This window comes from Oreochromis aureus, linkage group 5 (genome assembly GCF_013358895.1).
Source record: "Oreochromis aureus strain Israel breed Guangdong linkage group 5, ZZ_aureus, whole genome shotgun sequence".
In the NCBI taxonomy this organism is placed as follows: domain Eukaryota; kingdom Metazoa; phylum Chordata; class Actinopteri; order Cichliformes; family Cichlidae; genus Oreochromis; species Oreochromis aureus.
This window is the reverse complement of record NC_052946.1, coordinates 41,525,674-41,546,000: the sequence shown is the minus strand read 5'-3', so window position 1 is coordinate 41,546,000 and position 20,327 is coordinate 41,525,674. Positions and strand designations below refer to the sequence as shown.

Genomic DNA, 20,327 nt, shown 5'->3' with positions numbered 1-20,327 from the left:
GACGCGAGCCCAGAGAAACCAACCTGAAAGCCGCTGCACGCCACAAACAGTCCACAGTGCTCTGAACGCGCCGTTTCCAGGCGACAGGTGGTAGGAGCGCATCGGTCAGGTTCAGGATGTTTTACCTTTGTTGGAATTTTAGGCTAAACTACACCTGAGTCTGTGTGAAGAGTCAGAAAGCCCTCCTGGAATCTCCTAAACTGCTTCTTACGAGTGAAACCTTCATCCTGAAGCCCAAAGAGATGACCTCCGCGTCACATCAAACCCCCGCGCTAACAGCAGCAAATGAACCTTCACGAGCTTCACGCCCTCATCACAACACCGCTCTGATTTGACGCCTGTCTTATATGCAGGAGCGTTTAAAACAAAGCTTTAATCCTACCCCTGACCCCCTCCTTACAGCTGATGACGAGCCCGCGCAGATCTTACCTGCCTCTCTGGAGAGCTGCATGAAGGCGTCCACGCCCTTCTCGCCGTAACTGCCTTCCGACGCCACCGTTGAGACGTAGTTCCAGCCCATGGTCTTGACAATGTCCACCATGGCCTGAGCCTGGAAGCTGTCCGGAGGGACCACCCGAGAGAAGAAGTCGTACCGCCGGTCGTCGCTCAGCTCCGGCGCCGTGGAGGCGTAGCTGATCTGAGGGATCTGCAGGAGGAGAGTGGAAGGAAACAGGGAATGTTAGGACAGGAGCATGGAGGTGACACAAAAGGATTCTTCGGGAACGACTGGACAGGTGATTATTATAAACATCTGGATGATGGCGAGGTCTGCGGCATGAACCAACATGAGCGCACATATCAGTGATCAGTTATGGCGGGGCAGTTATGGAAGAGGAGGAGAACTGCTTCTGATGATAAGTGTGCTCAGTCTGATGTGACCCTGTCTGACTGTTCACGCCGGGCGCTCACTTGGACACATGTATTAATAATTACATACATATGTATATATCTGCTGGTAAACGAAATTAATGATTTTATGGTGTTTATGTCACATTGTATTAATATGAAAATTATATGTAAATGTAAGTGTAAATAAGAGTTATAAAACCACTTTTAACACATTTTATTACTGTTACAATATTCAAAGCTTTTATAACATGTTTAGATGTTTTCATGAGGTTTTAGGACCTTCTGCTGCTCGGCTGTTCATCAGCCTAACGAGGTCTCATTAATATTAAGGCTGATTGGTTCTGCTGTTCAGCCGCTCATAAAAACTGAAGTTATTGATCGTTTTTGTACTGAAGGAGTCTGAACAGGAGTCGTGAACATGAAAGCTGAGGTGAGCAGAAAGAAGCACACACACACACACACTCAGAAGCTCAGAGAGGAAAACCTCCAACTGCTGCACCAGATCTTGGACTTATTACTGTCTCTGTGGACGTGAAGCTCCACCTCCAGTCTCTTTGCGTGTTTCACACCTGCCATGTTTAGTCCATTTAATCTCTGGTTCGATCCCCCCTCGGTGCGGTTCGGTAGCGCAGGTGTGAACACAGTCGCCACACTCGGTATGGTTAAAAACAACAGAGACCCTTTGGAGGAGGTGGTCTCTGCAGAGCGGTTTGTTTATGGTGCGAACATGATCAGAACCAGCTGTATGTTACAAGTCTGAGCTACGTGTGCTTTGTATTCTCGATGCCAGGAGGTACTATAGATGTGTGCAGGTCTGTACGGGCTAGCTGGGAAACGAACACAAAGGCCCAGAGAGGGCGCTGGGACTTTATCTGCTGCTGTGAGCATCAGAACGAGCACTGAAGGACTCACTGAGTCCTACATCCTGCAGGGGCAACGTGTTTCTGAACACATGCTTCAAAGGTAAAATAAAATCATAGGCTGCCGTCAAAATCCTCAAACTTTCAGAGGATAAAATCATTCCTTGTGTCCATCAAGACAAAAAAAGACCCAGAATCCAGAGTGAAACCAGATATGAAGGCAGGACCTTCTCCTGCCTGACCGACCTGTCTGAGAGGCTGATGGCTGATTTGGAGAAATCCATCTGAACGTCCACGAGATGCTAAAATAAAACAGCTGGACGCTCGCAGCGTCAGAAACAGGCCCGCGTGACCTCCACAATGATGGTCACGCCCTCCACAGAGCACACCTCTCTGCTCAGCAGCCGCCTGCAAACACCTCCAGCACGTATTCAGTTTTCTATGACTGAAAAATGCTTCGTCAATAATGGAAATTCATGCACATTTACTTCAGCTCCATTATTTGGTTTCAGGCCAGAGAAAATATCTGATGCTCAAAATAAACCACATGCAAACGACACAAAGAGGTGAAACTATTTATCAGTGGCTCCTGTTCCAGATGTTCATATGAGCAAAGTTTCAAATCATGACGTCAGCATCTGCTCTGTGTGATGTCACTGAGCCAGTACCTGAGACCTGATGGAGGGGCGGGACCTGGTGGTGGGGGAACTTCCTCACTGGCCTGAGCTGGGATCAGCTACCTGCTGTTCCTTGTATTGACAAGGGACAGCCAATGAGAAAGAAGCTGCCTGTCCGAGAGGCGGTGCTAAGGCCCACAATAAGACAAAGAAGGATTATTATGAAATGTGAATCGCTTTGTATGAATCACATCACGTGACTGGACTTCCTGTGTGATGAGGCCGTGGAGGGTGGAGCCTCCTCTCCACCCCCTGCTTCAATAACACTCAGCCAGCTCCGCCGTGTGGCCACCAACGACTCCCAAATTGATCTGAGACAGCGAGGTGAGCTGCGAGGCGAGGACGTTCCACGCCTCTGAGGCGAGGAGAGAGATGACGGGAGAGCTGGAGCATCGATCGGCAGCCCTGACAGGAAAACGAAACAGCCAATCAGAGGCAGGAAGAACGGCGCGGCGGCCTCAGCGATGATCCAACACGCTCGCTGGAATTTCCATCTGACATTAATGCGCCGCAACGAATGCAGAGGACTCAGAATTACTGACCTTCTGCTCGTCGCCGATGTCTATTAACGAGCGCTTGTGAGGGAGGACGGCGCCGCAGCGAGCCTCCTTGTGAGACCTGAACCTTCAGAGGAGTCAGAGGTCAAAACAAACAGGCGGCGGGGACCCCAGACAGAAATGTTGGGAGGTTTCCGTGGATTCGTCTCATCCAATCGTTGCTTCTTCTCCCTCTGATGATCATTTCGTGCTGTTTGTGGCTTTTTGAGCATTCTGTCTCATTCTGTCTCCATTTCTAATCTGTTTCCATATTATTTTATCAGAAGCTGAATTTGATCTTTGCCTCATATAAAGATAAGAAATTTGTGAGCATCTGAGATTTGTGAGCGCGCTCCGTCTGCACGCCGTCCAGAGTTTCTAATTGAACAAGAATTAGATCCATTAAACACTGTTTGAGTGTGAGAGCGCCAACTGTGGAGGTTACGTCACCATCTCCTCGCTGTTCTCGCGTCTCTGACAGATTCCTTCACCCTCCATTAATTACCCAGCGGGCCGCATCTGCTGCAGCGGCGGGCTCTCTGAACTGAATCGGCACGTTGGACTTCAGTCAGGCGTGCTGGAGAGCAATCTGCAGGTCATCGTACAGACGCAGAGGGATTTCTCTCTGAGAAGCGACGTCCTCATCCTCAGCAGATCAAACTGAATCTAAAATGATGTGTTTCATGTCAGCGTGTTCAGACCGACCATTTCAGCGTTTTATTCTGAGAATCACACGCCGAGGATCTTCATCTCCTCCAGAGTCCCACATCTCTGCTGCTTGTAAAAGTCATCGAATCATGTGTGAGCAGCTTGTCCTCGCGGCGCGCCGTGTACGTGCAGAGTGTCAGTGGATCAGTGCGATGCTCCGGGAAGCCCTGCACTGATCCTCAGCACATCACTCCGTTAACAAAATAAAACCACACACACAACAACAGCTGGCACCAATGCACTCGTCCAATCAGCAAGCCCGACTCTGGCAGCGTGACGTTAGGTTTCTGTCATGGTGCCGGGCGGAGCCGCTGTATCTCCTTGCAGTGGCGACACCTGTGAGTAACCAGCGGTCACAATCGTTCTTCGCGAGATCGTCGGCTCACCACAGTGAAGGCCGTCATGGTGTTTTAGTCACTGCCGCACTGGTGTCGGCCATGTTTTTCTCTGCTCGCAGTAACACTTTGAACATTTGTTAGTTTGGTCGGTTTCCCCTTTCTCTGATCAGTCTTTAAGTTTTTTGTCATGTTGGCCAAAAGCCAATGATTAAAGACTGAAAGATTGTGCGAGTGTGACATCTGCTTCAAACATTGTTGGAAAGTTCCTCAGCAGAGTCCCTGAATGAGAAACACACCACATCACTCAAATCATTCTGTCACTGGCAGAAAAATCAGCAGCAGCTCATTTTTCCAAATCCTCTGCAGCCTCTCGGCAAACAGGGAAGGACCTCAAATAAACTGTGAGACCCGGAACAAACACAGGAAGTCAAAAGCTCACGACGCGTTAATGAACAGAGCTGCCGTATTTCAGGCTAAAACCAGGGTTTCATGTTTCCCTGAGCTGCAGCAGTGAGATAACACAGTCCTCACTCACAGGTCTCGACAGGATGTGCCGTGCCTGTGATAACAGCACATTTAGAGGGTAAAACAGACGATATTCTCCCTGAAAATAAAACAATCCATCCATCTGAATTGGGCCCAGCGGGCTCCTGTAGCCAGCCGTTTGTGTTTTGAAGACTGTGGCTGAAGGATATGATCTTTACTTAAGGCCCAGAGTGGCAACGCTGGAACCCCGCCAAGGGTCTCAGAGATAATTTGATCTGAGGGCTAATTTCCACGAATCACTGAGAACATCTCGTATACACTCAAAATCCAGCTGAGGATAAAAATGCCTCTGCTTCCTCCACTACACGATTCCACTTCCTGTTCACATTTCATTTCAATTTTATTTATATAGCGCCAAATCACAACAGCAGTCGCCTCAAGGTGCTTTATATTGTAAGGTAGACCCTACAATAACACATACAGAGAAAAACCCAACAATCATATGACCCCCTATGAGCAAGCACTTTGGCGACAGCGGGAAGGAAAAACTCCCTTTTAACAGGAAGAAACCTCCGGCAGAACCAGGCTCAGGGAGGGGCGGGGCCATCTGCTGTGATTGGTTGGAGTGAGAGAAGGAAGACGGGATAAAGACATGCTGTGGAAGAGAGACAGAGATTAATAACAGATATGATTCGATGCAGAGAGGTCTATTAACACATAGTGAGTGAAGAAGAAACCCCCAGTGCATCATGGGAATCCCCCGGCAGCCTACACCTATTGCAGCATAACTAAGGGAGGATTCAGGGTCACCTGGTCCAGCCCTAACTATATGCTTTAGCAAAAAGGAAAGTTTGAAGCCTAATCTTGAAAGCAGAGAGGAAGAACAGCTGCAGCCATGTTGGTCACAGCTCAGTGATTTCAGCATCAAAGAGCTGTGCTGCACTCAGGCCGAGGAGCTGTCAGTGTCACGCGGTCCCTGGAAGTTTGCCTTTAAATCCCAATAAACAGTTGCTTACAGCCCACTGCAGCAAAGCAACATAATCTTAAAACACAGCTGCTAAGTCCACCGACCTTTGACCTCCGATGAAATGAAAAAGCCAGTCTACTTCCAGGGTTTTGTTTTCTTTATTCACTCTCAGACCTTTAATGCAGACGCGTCCATGTTTGTGCTCATAGCAGTCTGATATACAACGATACAAACACACGACAAACACACGTAACACAACACAACAAGACCTAAAACGCCTCAAAATAGATGCATAAAAACTACAAATAGAAACAAAGAGGAGAGCGAGGAGGACAACACAAAGACCTCCAGGTTTATAATTGCTGAGACCAAGGTCACCATAGTGGTATATACAAAAGGTAGCCCCTCCCCTAAACAGCTAAGGTGGATTTCAAGAGGCTAACTGTAAGAACTGCAGCCAATCAGACCCTATATACTTTGACTTTTCAAAATAAAAGTCCCTCCTTCTGTTTTCTCTGCACAAACTTGGGTTAACTACACGTCTGCTGCAAAGACAGTTATTTCCATGTCACTTCACATCTCTTCTCATCCGTCGTTCTACCAGAGGCGTATGAGCCCAGTGCACACGTTCGTGCACACGTATCATATGTGGGAGGAGAGGCGGTGCAGTCGCCCCTCTGTGAGTGAATCAGAGGTGGAGAACGAGAAACGCTGCCTCCTAATCACACTTAATTACAATGACCCCGCTCGCCTGAGGTGCAGCAATCACAGATTTCATTACAGCCGCTCATTTTGTGCGATCAGGCAACACACACACACACACACACACACACACACACACACACACACACACACACACACACACAGAGGACTGTGCATGCATTCATCAACACTCTGTTATTTTCCAGCCTGCTGACGGACGGCTAAATGAAGCAGAAACAACGAGCTGCAGAACAGTTTCACTTCCTGACTCACACTGTGTGTGTGTGTGTGTGTGTGTGTCTGAGCATTGTTATTATCACTTTATTTGTAAACCATCAGCATTCAGCTTGACTGTGATTCACCTCCAGCAGGAGTCTGACAGACCGACTGACTCAGCCTCCATCCCTTCATCCTCCTCTTCCTCTCCCTCCTTCCTCGCCCATCTCTGTTTCTTGCCGGTTCTCCGCCTGCTGGCTTTTTGAAGTCCTCATCAGCGAGGATCTGATTTGGCACCATAAAAACGTGGATGAAAGTGGAGCAGCAGGTGAGAGCGCTGACATTTCTCTGATTAAGTAGGCCGGCGAGGTGGAAGCAGGGAACCTGCGCCACACGGTTTATGAGCCTCGTCCTACAGACCAGGGAGGGTGTTTGAAACCGTTTAACACCGCGCTCCGTGTGCCGCCGTTATCACACCAATCCAAGCTAATGTCAGACCACAACGAGACACATGGGAGCCACAAAGACATACAACAGGACTGCAACGAGACAACAGCTAAGGTCGTGAGACATTAAAGACCACAAAGAGACAAAACACGAGTGACAAGAGATGAAAACAACCAGCAGCAGGTCGACAGTACAGCTACAAGTACAAGAAGAATCCATGTTGGCGTGCGTCTCATCTTGTGATGTTACTGATTACCGGACTCTAAGCTAACGTTAGCGTGTGTGGCTCAATGGCAGGAGCAGAAGAGAGGCGGTGGGCGGCGACATCAGCCCACGGGCTGTTAAAGGTGAGCGAGGTCTCGGCTCCAAACGTGTTTAATTCATGAAACACGTTACCCGACACTTATTTAAATGTAACTGATTAATTCATGCAAAGACACACACTCCTCAGATGCTTTCACATTAAAAGCCTCGTTCCACACAGCGGCCCCATTAAGTCCGGTCAGGACTCGTGCTTACATAATTCATCAGGCGTGCTCCTCTCTTTAATCTCATGCTGTTAATTCGTTTGTCCTACTGCGCCCTCCATCCTCACCTCGCTGTCGCCTACAACCGAAGAGGAGGAGGAGGTGGGAGGTCATTAGAAGAAGAATATTCTGGAGGAGAGGAATGCGAGGCGAGCCGTCCGTGGCCGCTTAAATAATGACCTCGCTGCCAATTAAATTTTCAGTGACCTCACCTAATTGAATGGTACACTCAGCCCAGCTGACGGCTGAGAGGAAGGCTTCATCACTTCAGAGGGCCCACATCACGACGCCTCGGCCCGGAGCGGAGCCTGAACATCATCCACTGACAGTCTGACACCAGGAGTCTGCTCACAGGTAAACAGGAACTTTCAAAATAAGATCGAGGTGAGAAACACGGGAACATGACGAGATGCAATAAAAATGTCTAAGCAAACTTTGAGCGTCTTCATTGTTGTTTCATTCTAGAAGATCCGGTTGTTGATTTCATCCCTGTTAAAGCGGCTCTCTGGTCATTTTTTTGCCTTTTTAAGTGTCATTTTAATCGTTTTTATTTGTGCATTTTAGGGTTTTGCATTTGTGCGTTCTCTGCTGATATAAAAGGTGACTCATAAATAAGTCTGAAGCATCTCTGATTTATGACGTTCTTGCTGATATGAAGCATCATTGAATCTGAGCTTCATCTGATTATTTCTGCTGCTTCGAGTTTCGGCGGCGTTGCTGAACAGGTGAGACACAGGTACGACTCGGCACGTGTTTTAGGTCAAACACGAGCACACTGATGACTTTAATGTTCACTCAGCTCCTCTCTGCCTTACTCCACCCCCTCAGCCTCTCCTCCCGTCTGAACATCTTTCTGCCAAACCGGAGTGCTCGACTCCTCGCCGCCTGCCCAGAGCCCATTCAGCAACCACGGACAAACGGCCGCTCGTTCATTCATCTTGTTTTCGATGCTCGGGCCGGCTGCACTCAGCCTCGCTGTGCTAAAAGCAGCAGTCAAACACTTGAGCGTGAGTGGACGGGCTCCAGCCTCTTGATATCGCTCTCTCACACAAACGCTCCTCGCCGCGGCATCCAGGTCTCTGTGGCCCTTCCTAAATGTCGCTGGGCTCGGCGCCGGGCGTGTTTCACAGAGATAGCTGCTCCACGCAGCAATGAATCCGCCCTCGGTGGCTCGCCTCGCTCGACAGGCAAGCTCCAAGGCCACATTAAGCTGGTACCGTGCCCGCCACCGCTTATTACACCCCCAGACCGCCGCAGGTTCACGAGTAATGGAACAGGGCACTTTGTGATGTCACGGCGCTGAGAAACGTGGGTCTGAAAGAAGACGATGCGACGCCTTTGAGCTGGTAATAAGGTTAAGAGGAATCAACATGGCTCTGAGGCCAGGACGGACAGACAGAGTTCTCTGTCGTTTCTCTCTTAGCACAGTTTCTAATACAGAGCGTGAATCCCCGTGCTCGCCATCCGCCCCGAGGACACGCCCCAGACCAAACTTCTTTCAGTCTGCTTGTTCATTCCGACCTCGTCGAGCACAAAGGAGTCCAAATCCTCCTCAGTGCTAAAATCAATCAAAGCCTGAGGCGTCCAAACTCTTTCAGCTCCAGTGAAACGATCCGTCTGCCTGCTCTACAGGTGGGGGCGGGGTTAGTGAAGCCGGGCCAGCTGGCACATAATACCTGTTGGAGAAGGACGAGAACGACCATAGAAGAGTTTTGGGCCTCGTCCATGCAGGAGACACTCGGAGGGGAACGCAGCGGCACAGCAGGAGGACGCGAGCTGTTTGCGTCGCTCCTTTAAAGGAAGAGCGTCGACACGCTTGGGTAACACACAGCTGCGTTTGTGTTTCTGATGGTTATGATGTCATTCTGGTCATTTTCTGGTAATTACAAGCTGTGCCTCTCAAGGTTTGGAGAGACAACGTGAGAACTGCAGCTCCAAGCTGATTGTGGTTCAGATCAAACCTGCAAAATCTTTGCAGAAATGAACTCGCCACGCTCGCCCTCCCGGGTCATCTGTCGCACGCGCTCACATTGACCTCAGTGCAGAGGAACTGAAGGAAACTAAAACAAATACAGAAGATAATGAAGCCTCTGCCTTCACCGTGACACTTCTGCGTGCTTTCATTTTCAGAGGTCGACCGGTGTTCTCACCGTTTCCAGATTTGGCAGCTGAAGTTTGCGTTTATCAGGAAGCAGCGTGTCTGCGAGGCAGCAGCTGGGCCTCTCCTTCATGTTCAAAAACACAGATTTAATATTAATACCACCCACCGGGTCCACCTGGTGTGCTGTCAGGAAAGAAAACATTAGCTAACCATTAATTCAACAAACTAATTACCTCATTAGCGGCCCCATTAATACTTTTAATTTATCACGGAGATGATGAGGAGGGCGAGCGACAGGCCAGTGAGGAGGGTCGTACTCAGAGGAGGCGGGACTCATCGATCATTTACTTAAATCTGAATCAGTGTGGAGCGACCCACGGTCACACACGACACAATCCTGCACACGTTTAAAAATCTGCAAAGTGTCAAAGTAATAAAAACACACGTAGTGATGGAGCTCCATACAGTGATGGAGGCGGAGTCACCGGGACGCTCCTGACCATGAGGATGTTTTTTGTCCGGTCAGGCCTTAAAAAGCAGAAGCCCCCTTCGAGCTGCTCGCTCTCTCTTTGTGCCGAGCTGAAGGCCACTCTGACGCTCTCGGGCGGAGAGATGAGACACGAAGCAGCCCGCTGAGAGGCTGCGGGGGGGGCGGTGTCATGCAGAGGCGGCGACAGTTGAGATGTGCGCGGCTAACAGGAAGTCTCCCGGTGTCGTGAGAACGAAGATGCCGTTCAGATAAACCTTTGAGCCCAACAAGCTCGCTCTGAATGACCCGCTTCCATTCCCAGCAGGGCAGAAGCAGCTCAAAGTGAAGGCTGGCGGCTCGCCCGCAGCCACTTTCCTCCAGCCCAGGGAATTCCAGGCCTTTGTTCTCCCCGCTCATCACTGAGCGGAGAGGCGGAGGACGAGGGATGCTAAAAGAGGAGAGCGGTGGGTGGATGTGTGAGCTGGCTGAAGATGGAAGACGTGGCGCTCTCTGATCTCCTCCGCTCCCTCCATCTCTCGTGGCCGCCTGCTTTGGCTCCACTCCTGTGGAAGCAGGACGAGGCTTGGCAGCATCGCGGCCCGGGATTGGCTCTAAAGTGGCGCTAATATGCTAATTCCTTGCAGTTAAATGAGGAATGTCCCGGTGGAAGCTCAGGAAAGATGCTGAGCTCCAACTGATCTATTTATACCGGCAGAGAGGAGCAGGTGGAGACGAAGACGAACTGCTGCATCCACCGAATGCACTCGTAATAATAGCAGTGGATGAATGTGAGCTCGGTTATGGAACTGATCGGCTCACAGAGAGGAGGTTACTGGACCGGGAGTCGAACTCTCAACCTTCAGGGTGAAAATCAAAAGCAAATAAATAAAATAAATGCAAACCAACAGCATCAAAGCAAAGAGTCCATACAGCACAGGCGCTTTACGTTTGCAGGTAACATGAGTGTGGTTTGTGGTAAACCAATAAAACTCACAGTAAACGAGATGAGGCGCGCTGCATGAGGGAGTCTAATGATTTAAACCCACCTGAGCTGTGTGTGGGAAATCCTCTCAAACGCTTACTCAGAGTCGGTGAAACTTTAATCCACCTGTGAGTTTTCACACCTCTCACTGCTGTCCACGTTTGACTGTTCCCCGACAGCACGCTTTCCTGCCGCTGGAGTTAATTGGACAGTTTCATTAGGAGGATGCGCCTCCTCGCTGCAGCCTTGCTCTGATAGCACGATGCTTCTACGACAGCTCACCTGGACAGAGAGCAGGTGTTTCCCAGGAACATGTCGCCTCAGCATTAATCACTCGGCAGGCTGCGGAGCGCCGAGGTGGTGCATTAACAAGCAGCTAAATGTGATTCCCGCGCCTGCATTTATTAGACCGGATCGAAGGTCGAGGTAGGTTTGTTTGTGAGGGGCCCTGACACAATGAGGCCACCTGTACATTTTAATGAGCCGAGGGTGAACACATTTCCATAAGACAGCTTATTAATCCATCTCCTCCACGTTTACTCTACAGCCGGGGAGGAACAAGCTCCAGTCTGAAACATGCTGCCGTCAACATGCACAGCAAGAGGAGGCGTCTCAGCCACCACAGGGTTAGTCCTGCTCACGGGGACAGCAGAAACACACCAGGATACCAGGAACCCTGTTTACTCAAGAACAGCAAATGCTCACAAACACACATTGCCACGCAGACGTCTAAAAACAGCGCCCGTATTACACGGGCGCTATCACGGGAAGGACCTTCAGGTGAGGTAGAGGCTCAGGTGAAGCCTGACTCCACAGGTCAGAGTCGGGCTCCAGGAGTTCGTCTGATGCTTTAAAGCTAATTTATCATCATCATCGTCGTCGCCTTCAGCTCATTTCTTTAAATGTGGGATAACCAGCAGACCTGCGTTCTTTAACCCCGCCTCTCCTAGTACCACGGCGTCCAGCGAGCACAGACTCTAACCGTGTGTTTACTGAGAGCGACTGTGTCGCCTCCACAACAGCACGCATCTGATCTCAGCGGCCAACGCGCAATAAATTTTATATCAGGCTGGAAATGGAAATCCTGGTGAACCAGTGTGAGAGCAGCTGCACAGAATGCAAAGAGAGGAGGAGGAGGGGCACGCACAGCAGAAACACCAAGCATCCGAATACATAATCATCACGTCGCAGGTCGAACAGGAGCAGCAACGATCTGCCGTAACACCGCCTGCACATGCTCACTTAGGACGACCTCGCATTCATTCAGCGAGCCGCCGTGCCGCCGCTCAGCCGCCCTGCAGCCGCTCGGTCTGTTAGCAAAGTAACCACCTGTCAGTCAGAGAGGCCACGCCCCTAATAATGCAAGCTTTAATATAACTGAAACAGGTGAGTTGTAGATGCTGCTGTGTTCATGTCTGATGTATGTGTGTTTCTCGAGGTTGCTGCCGAGCTGTGGGGATATTTGTCCCACAGTAAGAGTCAAATCCACACTTCTTGTGTAGAAATGTGCCATGGGTGGAGTAGACTGAAGCACGCAGTAAATTTCTCCTCTTCTCTCTGCAGCTCGATGGGAGAAGCTGAGCACTTCCCTGCAGCTGCTCGTCTCCGACTCGGCCGTGAGGCTCGGAGGTTTGCAGAGGAGCTCTCTAATCGGGGCCGCCGTCCCTCCGGGCCCCTCGAGCCGATCCTCAGGAGCCTCTAACCCGCGGACTCTTTGCTTTGCGTCGTGGGCGAGGAGAAAGCAGACAGTCTTAATGTTGAGAGAAGTCCAGATCAGCCCGGAGCAGCGTGAATAATCTGACAGCATGCAGGCTGCAGCAGGAGGGAAAAGACGACCCCACAAAAACCACGGTGACTGGAACACGAGGAGACGCCAGCGAGCCTCCACGCCACATATGTACACGAATGAACCTTCATGTTATTGTCTCAAACTGCACACTGACGCCGTCGCCTCATTCCTTCTTAAGAGTAATCAGATACATCTGAACAGGTCATGTTATGAAATGACATGTTATGACATCATCACTTCATGTGAAGGTCAGGAGACTGGCTGAGCAGACAGTCACACTCCACTTAAAACCGGGACAGGAAGTGAGCATTGATTTCCTGCTCTGAGCTGTGAGGCCCTGATGCTGGTGGAAGTGTGCGCGCTCCAGCGGTTAATCGTCCCCGTCTCTGAGATCAGGGACGGATCAGCTGATCCAGCATCGGCGGTGTTTTCACGGTCTGCGTGGCAGATGTCGGCTCATAAATAGCTAACCGGCGAGGCGGCGCTGGTCCGTCTGCTCAGATTGAATCTGTAAGGCTCTCACAATCGCAGGTAATTTATAGCTCGCCTCGGCCCCGACGCTCGCCTGTCAGCACTGAACACGCTTCACGTTGGCCATTTTCTCTGCTTCAGCCTGAGCTGCAAGGATTTGCCAGGAGAGCCTGCAGCTACTGCTAATGACTGCTGCTGCAGCCCGACTCGGGGGGAGGAGGAGGGCAGGGTGCTGGTCTTCATCACTTATCTTTGTGTGAGGAGCTGATTGGTCCAGGAAGTCCCGCCCTCTCCTCCTTACTTGATTCAACTTCCTGCTAACCCCACAGACGAGAACAAAGGGGCGTGTCCTCAGTCACCCAGAAAGTGATCGTGTCACATTTTCCCCTGGTGGACAAAAGCACGACACATTACAAACACAAAAGTTCAAAGTTCAAACAGCAGAAGCATGAAACCATGGATACAAGCCCTTTCTTCAAGTTTCAGCTTTATGATTAAAGTCTGACTCACTCCATTTATCTGCTCCTTTATTTCTTAACACGTTTTCTACCATCTGCTATGAATGAAGTTATTTTTACAACAAAGGCGTCCACAGCTCAGTCCCGGGTTTATTAGGAGAGGCTTTTCCCACACGAGGACCGAGCCATTAATTGTTTACTGGCTGTCACAGCAGGTCTGTCCCTTCCAGCCAAACCCACACTGATGGCAGCCCACTGAGAGCGCTGCTATGTGGGTTAGCGGTGGCGGTGCTGGCCAGGCAGCCCACCACAGCTAAATTATTCATTCCCCCTCTGACTGCTGTGGTGAAACGCTGGGTCAGTGCGAGAGGAGGCAAACAGCCCGAGCCAGCAGCCAGAGGGATCAAATGGACCAGGAAACAAAGCTCGCGTCCCCCACATATACATAAGTGCTCTTCACGGGTCAGACGTGTGAACCCGCCCGCTCACGGGCCAACGCTCTGCCAACGAATTCTGTTTCAAGAACCTGCTCACAGAAAATGGATGTGTTTCTGATGGCAGCGCACCGTCTCGCTTACTGCAGACATATTTCAGGCCCGGGTTTGGTCTCTGACCGCCATCAGGTCCACGAGGGTCACGGGGGGGGGGGCACGGGGGGCACGGGGGGGCCAGATTGTCCCAGCAGAGGTAAGAACGCTGTTGACGGCTGGAGTCGGCCTGTCAGCCTGTCAGAGCCGCTCCAACATACGTGTCGCTGTCACGTTAATAAACACGTCCGTCCCCTCCCCGCCGCTCTGATGCACGACTTACAGCCTGCCAGATGGTGCTGCAGAATATTTCATCACTATTAATGTCAGCGATACATTAATGAGGACTCCTACACGCAGCAGCTGCAGCAGGTGCTGCGCAGCGACAATGCTTCATTTAAATTTGTCGTTTCCGTGTTTCACCGGATGAGAGCTTGTAAAACAAGAGGTCAGGACACCGACGGCGACGGCGTGACGGCGCGTGAATGTGTTTTTAATGAGAGCCACGGCGTGTTTTACACAGAAACAGGAGATGATGTTTTTCACACGTCGGTCGCAGCGCGAGACGTTTCAGCTCCAGCGTTTTTACTGCAGCTGATTGTCGGCCCTCAAACATACGAGTCCACATATTTACGGCTCTGTAACCTGTTCAGACAGAAATATGTTTGTGCCGTCGCTGAGATGTTCCAGTCTTTTAAAGAAACGCAGTCTCAGCCAGCTCAGGCTGACTCACGCTTCTCCCAAACCCAGAAATACCCGATCGGTCGGCGTCACAGCGTTCAGCGCCTCGCTGCTAATGTGCTTAAAGGGCTGAGGAAGAGGAGAACCGAGGCTCAGAAACATTCACAGTCATACACCATTAGACCTCGCCTTCTATAACATCTAAAAAATGTTTGGCTTAAAACCAAATTATTCAAATATTATTCAAATGCTTTGACGGACTAACAACTCAGAGCAGACCAGGCGGTGTTTAATTAACAGCTTACTTTGTGACATGACGTCTGTTATTGTGTTATTTATAGTAAAAAGCACCTCGAGTCCACAGTCACTGCACTGCTGTGTTTAACTGAAACCGTATTTAACATGTTTGATTCAAACTGTGGCGAGAGCAGCAAAATGATTCACCAACCCGACCGACTCCTACAGCTCCGCCGTGTATTAATGTGCACGAGCACGAGTCAGTGCATACGAGAGCAAACAGATGAACGTTTGAATCCAGCCTGGACGTAAAGAAACGGCAGCTTCCATAAATGGTTAAACATCCTGGAATAAAACCAGCTGCACAGGTGGCAGACCTGTGTGCACCTGTGAGACCAGGCTCTTTATTAAGGTGCTGCAGGTAACCAAAAGGCAGCAGAGCCCACACACAAGGGAGGGCAACAGGAGTGCAGTATAAGTCAGAGAACAGGTGCAAACGTCAGCTTTAAATAGACACAGGAGATAATCAGGCAGCGTGGAAGCACCAGGGCACAGCTGAAACTAATTAAGACCATAACAAAGGAAATAAGACTGATGACAAGAGACCGACGACAACTAAACGAAACAGGATCAGATATGACAGAAGGAAGTAGGGACACCGTGTTAGCTGAAACACAAAGAATCAAACAGTAAGAAACACCAGATTACAAAGATTTACAAAACTGAAACTACAAGCACAACCGTAAAATCCTTCCTATAAATACAGAAGGAAAGAAAAGACCCGAGAAACCCCTCAGGCTGTGACGCCGTGTTCACCAGCTGACTTTAAAATCTTTGTTTTTTTGTTCGTAGACGTATTAAAGACTCGTCACCCTCTGAACGCCCACCGCTTTCACATCTTCATCGCCAATCTTGTAACAGGAGACATGTAAGAAGGGGACGCGTTTGGTTAGCATGTGGCTAACCTGTGACCCGGTTTATGCTGAGAGGTGAGCTCACGCTAACCCTGAGGTTTCTGTCTGGCTTCGGGCCACGGCCGGTCTTAGCTCCGGTTTCCTCACTGAAGGTGGGTCAGAGCGAAGTCAGAGCTCACGCTCTGACCTCATTCTGATGAACCCACGCAGCCCTGCGCACAGACGCAGGCACATACCTCGATGTTCACACCTGTCAACGAGACATTTTGCTGCTGTGCATGTCCATCATCATCTCCAGAGGCAAGCGGTTCGCGTGAGTCACTGCTCAGCAGACAGACAGCTGAAAATAATAGCGCAGAATTACAGAAACAAGATGTTCTCTGCTTCCTGCTCATCTGCTCGAACAATAGAGACAAAGTGTTTCCACAAGACTCAAGCTTTCATCCACAATCACACACTCCCCACTTATCCCCACGCCATCAATGCATCCTCAACAAGCTTAAGCCTGACGTGACCGTGCACCCATCGGAAAATCATCCCGATTGTGACAAAAAACAAGAAACATGGAGCAGAGTGACTGTTCCCCCCCCGTCACTGTCTGCAGCATCCTTCAGCAGGAGGCTGCTTTACGCCTCTAACACATGCACGTGACTCTTTTAAAGACCTGCAGGTTTGTGCTGAGTGTCTCTCTCATCACGCAGCAGCTTCATTTTCAGCCCCTTCCTGAACAAACAGGTGATGATGTTTAATCATGAAATCTGGTAAAAACTGCTCCAAAAGTCGGGTGAGTTTCAGGTTTACTACACGTGCAGTTGCACAAAGTCACACACTGCACTTTGGCTCGATCTGTGGCTCCTCCCACCGGCGTGCTGAACACATGCGGGCCAACTCCCGTTTCATATCCTGATCCGTGTGCCCGCCTCCATCTTTACGACAGCAGCGAGCGGACGTCCCGTGTTCGGCTTGTAGGCTCCGCTGATGAAACTTACTCGAACTTTAACTCGAGTCGAGTGACTTCAAAAAGTGTGACACGAGAGCAAAAATGAGAGCTTCACGCAGAACAAAACTGCAGAAATATTGGTTTCATCCTGGTTATTGTGCTCTGCTAACGGCTACAAGCTAAAAACGAAGCCCTGGAGTTTGTCTATAATTATTAATCATGTAGGAAAGTGTGGGTGAGCGTCACACAGCCGACACACACCGAGCTGTGTTTGAAGAAAGTGACTGGAAACGAGAACAGGAGTGCAAAACGCTGACTGACTGGTGTTTTTCGGACTGGTTTCTGCTGTGTTACTGGATTTGCTCCCACGCGTCTCTGATCCATGACGCTGACTTCCTCACAGCTGTGGAGACGCTGCGAGTGAATTTAGGGACGTTTTTGTTTTTTTAATGGCGACGGTTTTCGCCTTTGTTCGTCGGTTCCTTCGCAGCTCCGTGTGGAAATACCTGCATGAATAAACATTTGTGCTTGTCGCCCACCTCACCTGCACCCCTCCCCGTGTCACCACACAAAATGGTGACGCTGTGCCGCCGACCAGTTTGGCACACAGCGAATGTTGGCAGTCGGTATCGGGAACTCAATTATGCAGTGCGGCGGCTGAAACTGAAAGGATGCTGTCATCCTGTCAGGCGAGTTTGACATCGCCGCCTACGAGCGCGTGGACCTCTCCAGAAAGTACTCTGAGACGTGAAAGGACGGCCATGCTGAGAGGATTCATTCAAATGGTGGTTTTGCTCGTCTGTGTGACGACTGAACGTCACATCCCGACACTTTTAATCCGCGCCGAGGTTTTAACTCGCCTTCTTGCTCGTTTCCTCGGGCCTCCGCTCCAAGACGACGTGCAGGCTGAGCGACTGTTTCTGCAGCAGCGGCCGTCGTTCTTCCAGACACGTGACAATTAAGTAATGGCATGTCGACAGCGTAGGCTGCTATTAGTGTTCCCTCTGGTTTTTAGCTGTCTGGCAGGAGACATGGAGAAAGGTAGAAGAGGAGAAAATGATGGGCCTGGGAGGAGGAAGAGGAGGTGCTGAAGGGTGAGACAGCGAGAACATAGGGTTCAGTTTTTTGTGTTTTCTGACACCAACAAAGACATCGAGTTAAAGTCGGAACAGTCTGAGACGACAAGCTTTTCCTTCCATCTCCCACAGAAACATCGCCGTCATTACAGCTGCTGTATAATCACATCTATGCAATAAAAAACGAGATTACTGCGGTGCAGGACCGAAGTCGTAACGATCCCTCGCAGACGCTCAGACGACCTCCCATCAGCCCCAATCAGCTGAGGCCTCAGCCTAAACTAAAGGTGATTGGGCCTAGAGCTGGGCGATATATCGAGTTTTTTAAAAATATCGATATATTTTTATACGAGATATAAGATGTGACAATATCCTTTATATCGATATAGTCTGTGTTACGTTATAATTATAGTTGCGGAGCCGCAAGTTTGCCTCTCTTTCGTCCACTTTTGTCTTTACGCAACGTTACTCGACCTCGCCTCTCCTTCACTGAACACAACTCCCCCTCCTCCCCCATCGCGTCACCTGCAGGCAGCGACAAGATGGACACGGCAAATCTCCGTTAATGAGTTACTGCGCATCGCCCCGTGCGTGGGGCTGGACGGCGTCAACGTGTTAACGAGCTAACCACGCTAACGAGCTAGCCACGCTAACGCCATGCACGGCCTAAAATCCTTTCATTCTCTCAAAAGTTGACTGCGCGCCTTATGTATGAATTCTGGTTGTGCTTGATGACCGCGAGCCGATTTTATGTGATACACGGCGCTCAGCAATACGTCAAAAAGTGTTTTAGTTCGACTTTGGTAAGCTACGGAGCTGCACCGCTTGATGGATTGTCGGAGCATTACGGCTACGAGGAGCCTCGCGGAGTGATACGTACTGTGCTTCAACGTAATATTACCGTATTGTGTGTGTATAAGGACCATAAATGGCTCCTGTTCAGAGACACGGTTACGAAGCGGATTTCAAACTCCAGGCTGTCAGTCACGCAGTAGAAGTTGGGAACAGAGCAGCTGTGAAATCTGTCTTTGTTATTATGCTCAGCGTCTGTTAGTTTACATTTTGACTGCACAATTGTGAGCTCTTTGTTATGCACAAAACAACATAGTTTTCTTTTATTTATAGAGCATCATTATTTAATAAATGCTCATAATTTATTTTTGAGTAGTTTTGTTCATGTACATCTATGCTGTATGTTAATAAAAGTGCCTGTGTGACATCTGGGACACAGCTTTGACTAAGAACTCTCTTTTTGTTCTTACTTTATGGCTTTAAAAAAATATCGAGATATATATCTTATATCGCCATCCAGCTAAAAAATATCGAGATATGAATTTTGGGTCATATCGCCCAGCTCTAATTGGGCCACAGGAGATCAGGTGACATTACACCTTGTCTAACGTTCGGCCCAAACGCAGCAACAAAGTGACACCAGCGTCTGCAGACAGACGGGTTTATTTTTAAGTGACCTCCGTCACGCCTTCATCCACACCTCATCGGGTGGAGACGACCACTCGGCCTTGCAGCCACAGAACCCAGAGCATCAAACATGTGAGGTTATTCAGTGCTACTGTTTGGGTCGTTGCCATGGTGATTTTGTATCCAGAGTGACCAAGGAAAGCTAATGCTAGCTAGCTCTGTTATTAAGCAGCACACAGACACACAGATACCTGCTAATTAAAAAGGTTAACATCCAGTTAAAATCCTGGACCTTTATTCAGGTAAACTGGAGCTCAGCCTGTTAGTACAGGTGACCACAGAGCAGCCGTGTTATTGGTCAGAGTCTTTATTTGCAGTCAGGATGAAGGATTTTAACTGATGCAGGAAGAATCATGTTCAGGTGTTTTAAAGAGTAAAATGATTTTTGTGCCTTTCTTTGTGTGACGGGGAAGAGGAAGCAGAGGTGGAGAAGTGTCAGCAAAGTGACGGGAAGAAACGTGGCGAGGAGCCACGATGCGGCGGGCGAGGAGGCAGAGCAGCGAGGCGGACATTTTGACTGGTTATTAGCACTGTGGGGGCTCGTGTCAGAGTGGGCCTGCATCAGACATCCTCTGACACATCGGATTTCCTCACCTATTAATTGGACTGTCACGCCTTGGACCAGCCGGCCTCTGGCGAGCCGCGCAGGACGTTTCATCACAGTTTGAAATCAGCAGACGGCGGAAACGACACGTGTGGACGACGTTAGTCCAGCTGTGGCTGCTAATCAGCTCCTCCACACAGCTGTTAAAGCAGGTCAGACCTTCTCACCTGACTCGGGGCTCTTCTCAGGATCCGCTAACGAGATGGCGAGACTCAGACTCTCGTGATTGAATCGTTTAGCCTCAAGAATCACGTGACGCCACAGCGAAGGCTCTGGAATAAAAATC

The 20,327-nt window shown here is 49.7% G+C and overlaps 1 protein-coding gene across 1 annotated transcript in view; it reads right to left on the bottom strand.

The window, feature by feature from the left end:
• Positions 1–20,327, bottom strand: part of LOC120440355 (metabotropic glutamate receptor 7-like) — a 98,814-nt gene that overhangs the window by 34,463 nt on the left and 44,024 nt on the right. Inside the window, exon 3 of the mRNA XM_039612689.1 lies at positions 430–646. Within this exon, the coding sequence (XP_039468623.1) occupies positions 430–646 (217 nt within the window). The remainder of the gene's footprint in view (positions 1–429; positions 647–20,327) is intronic.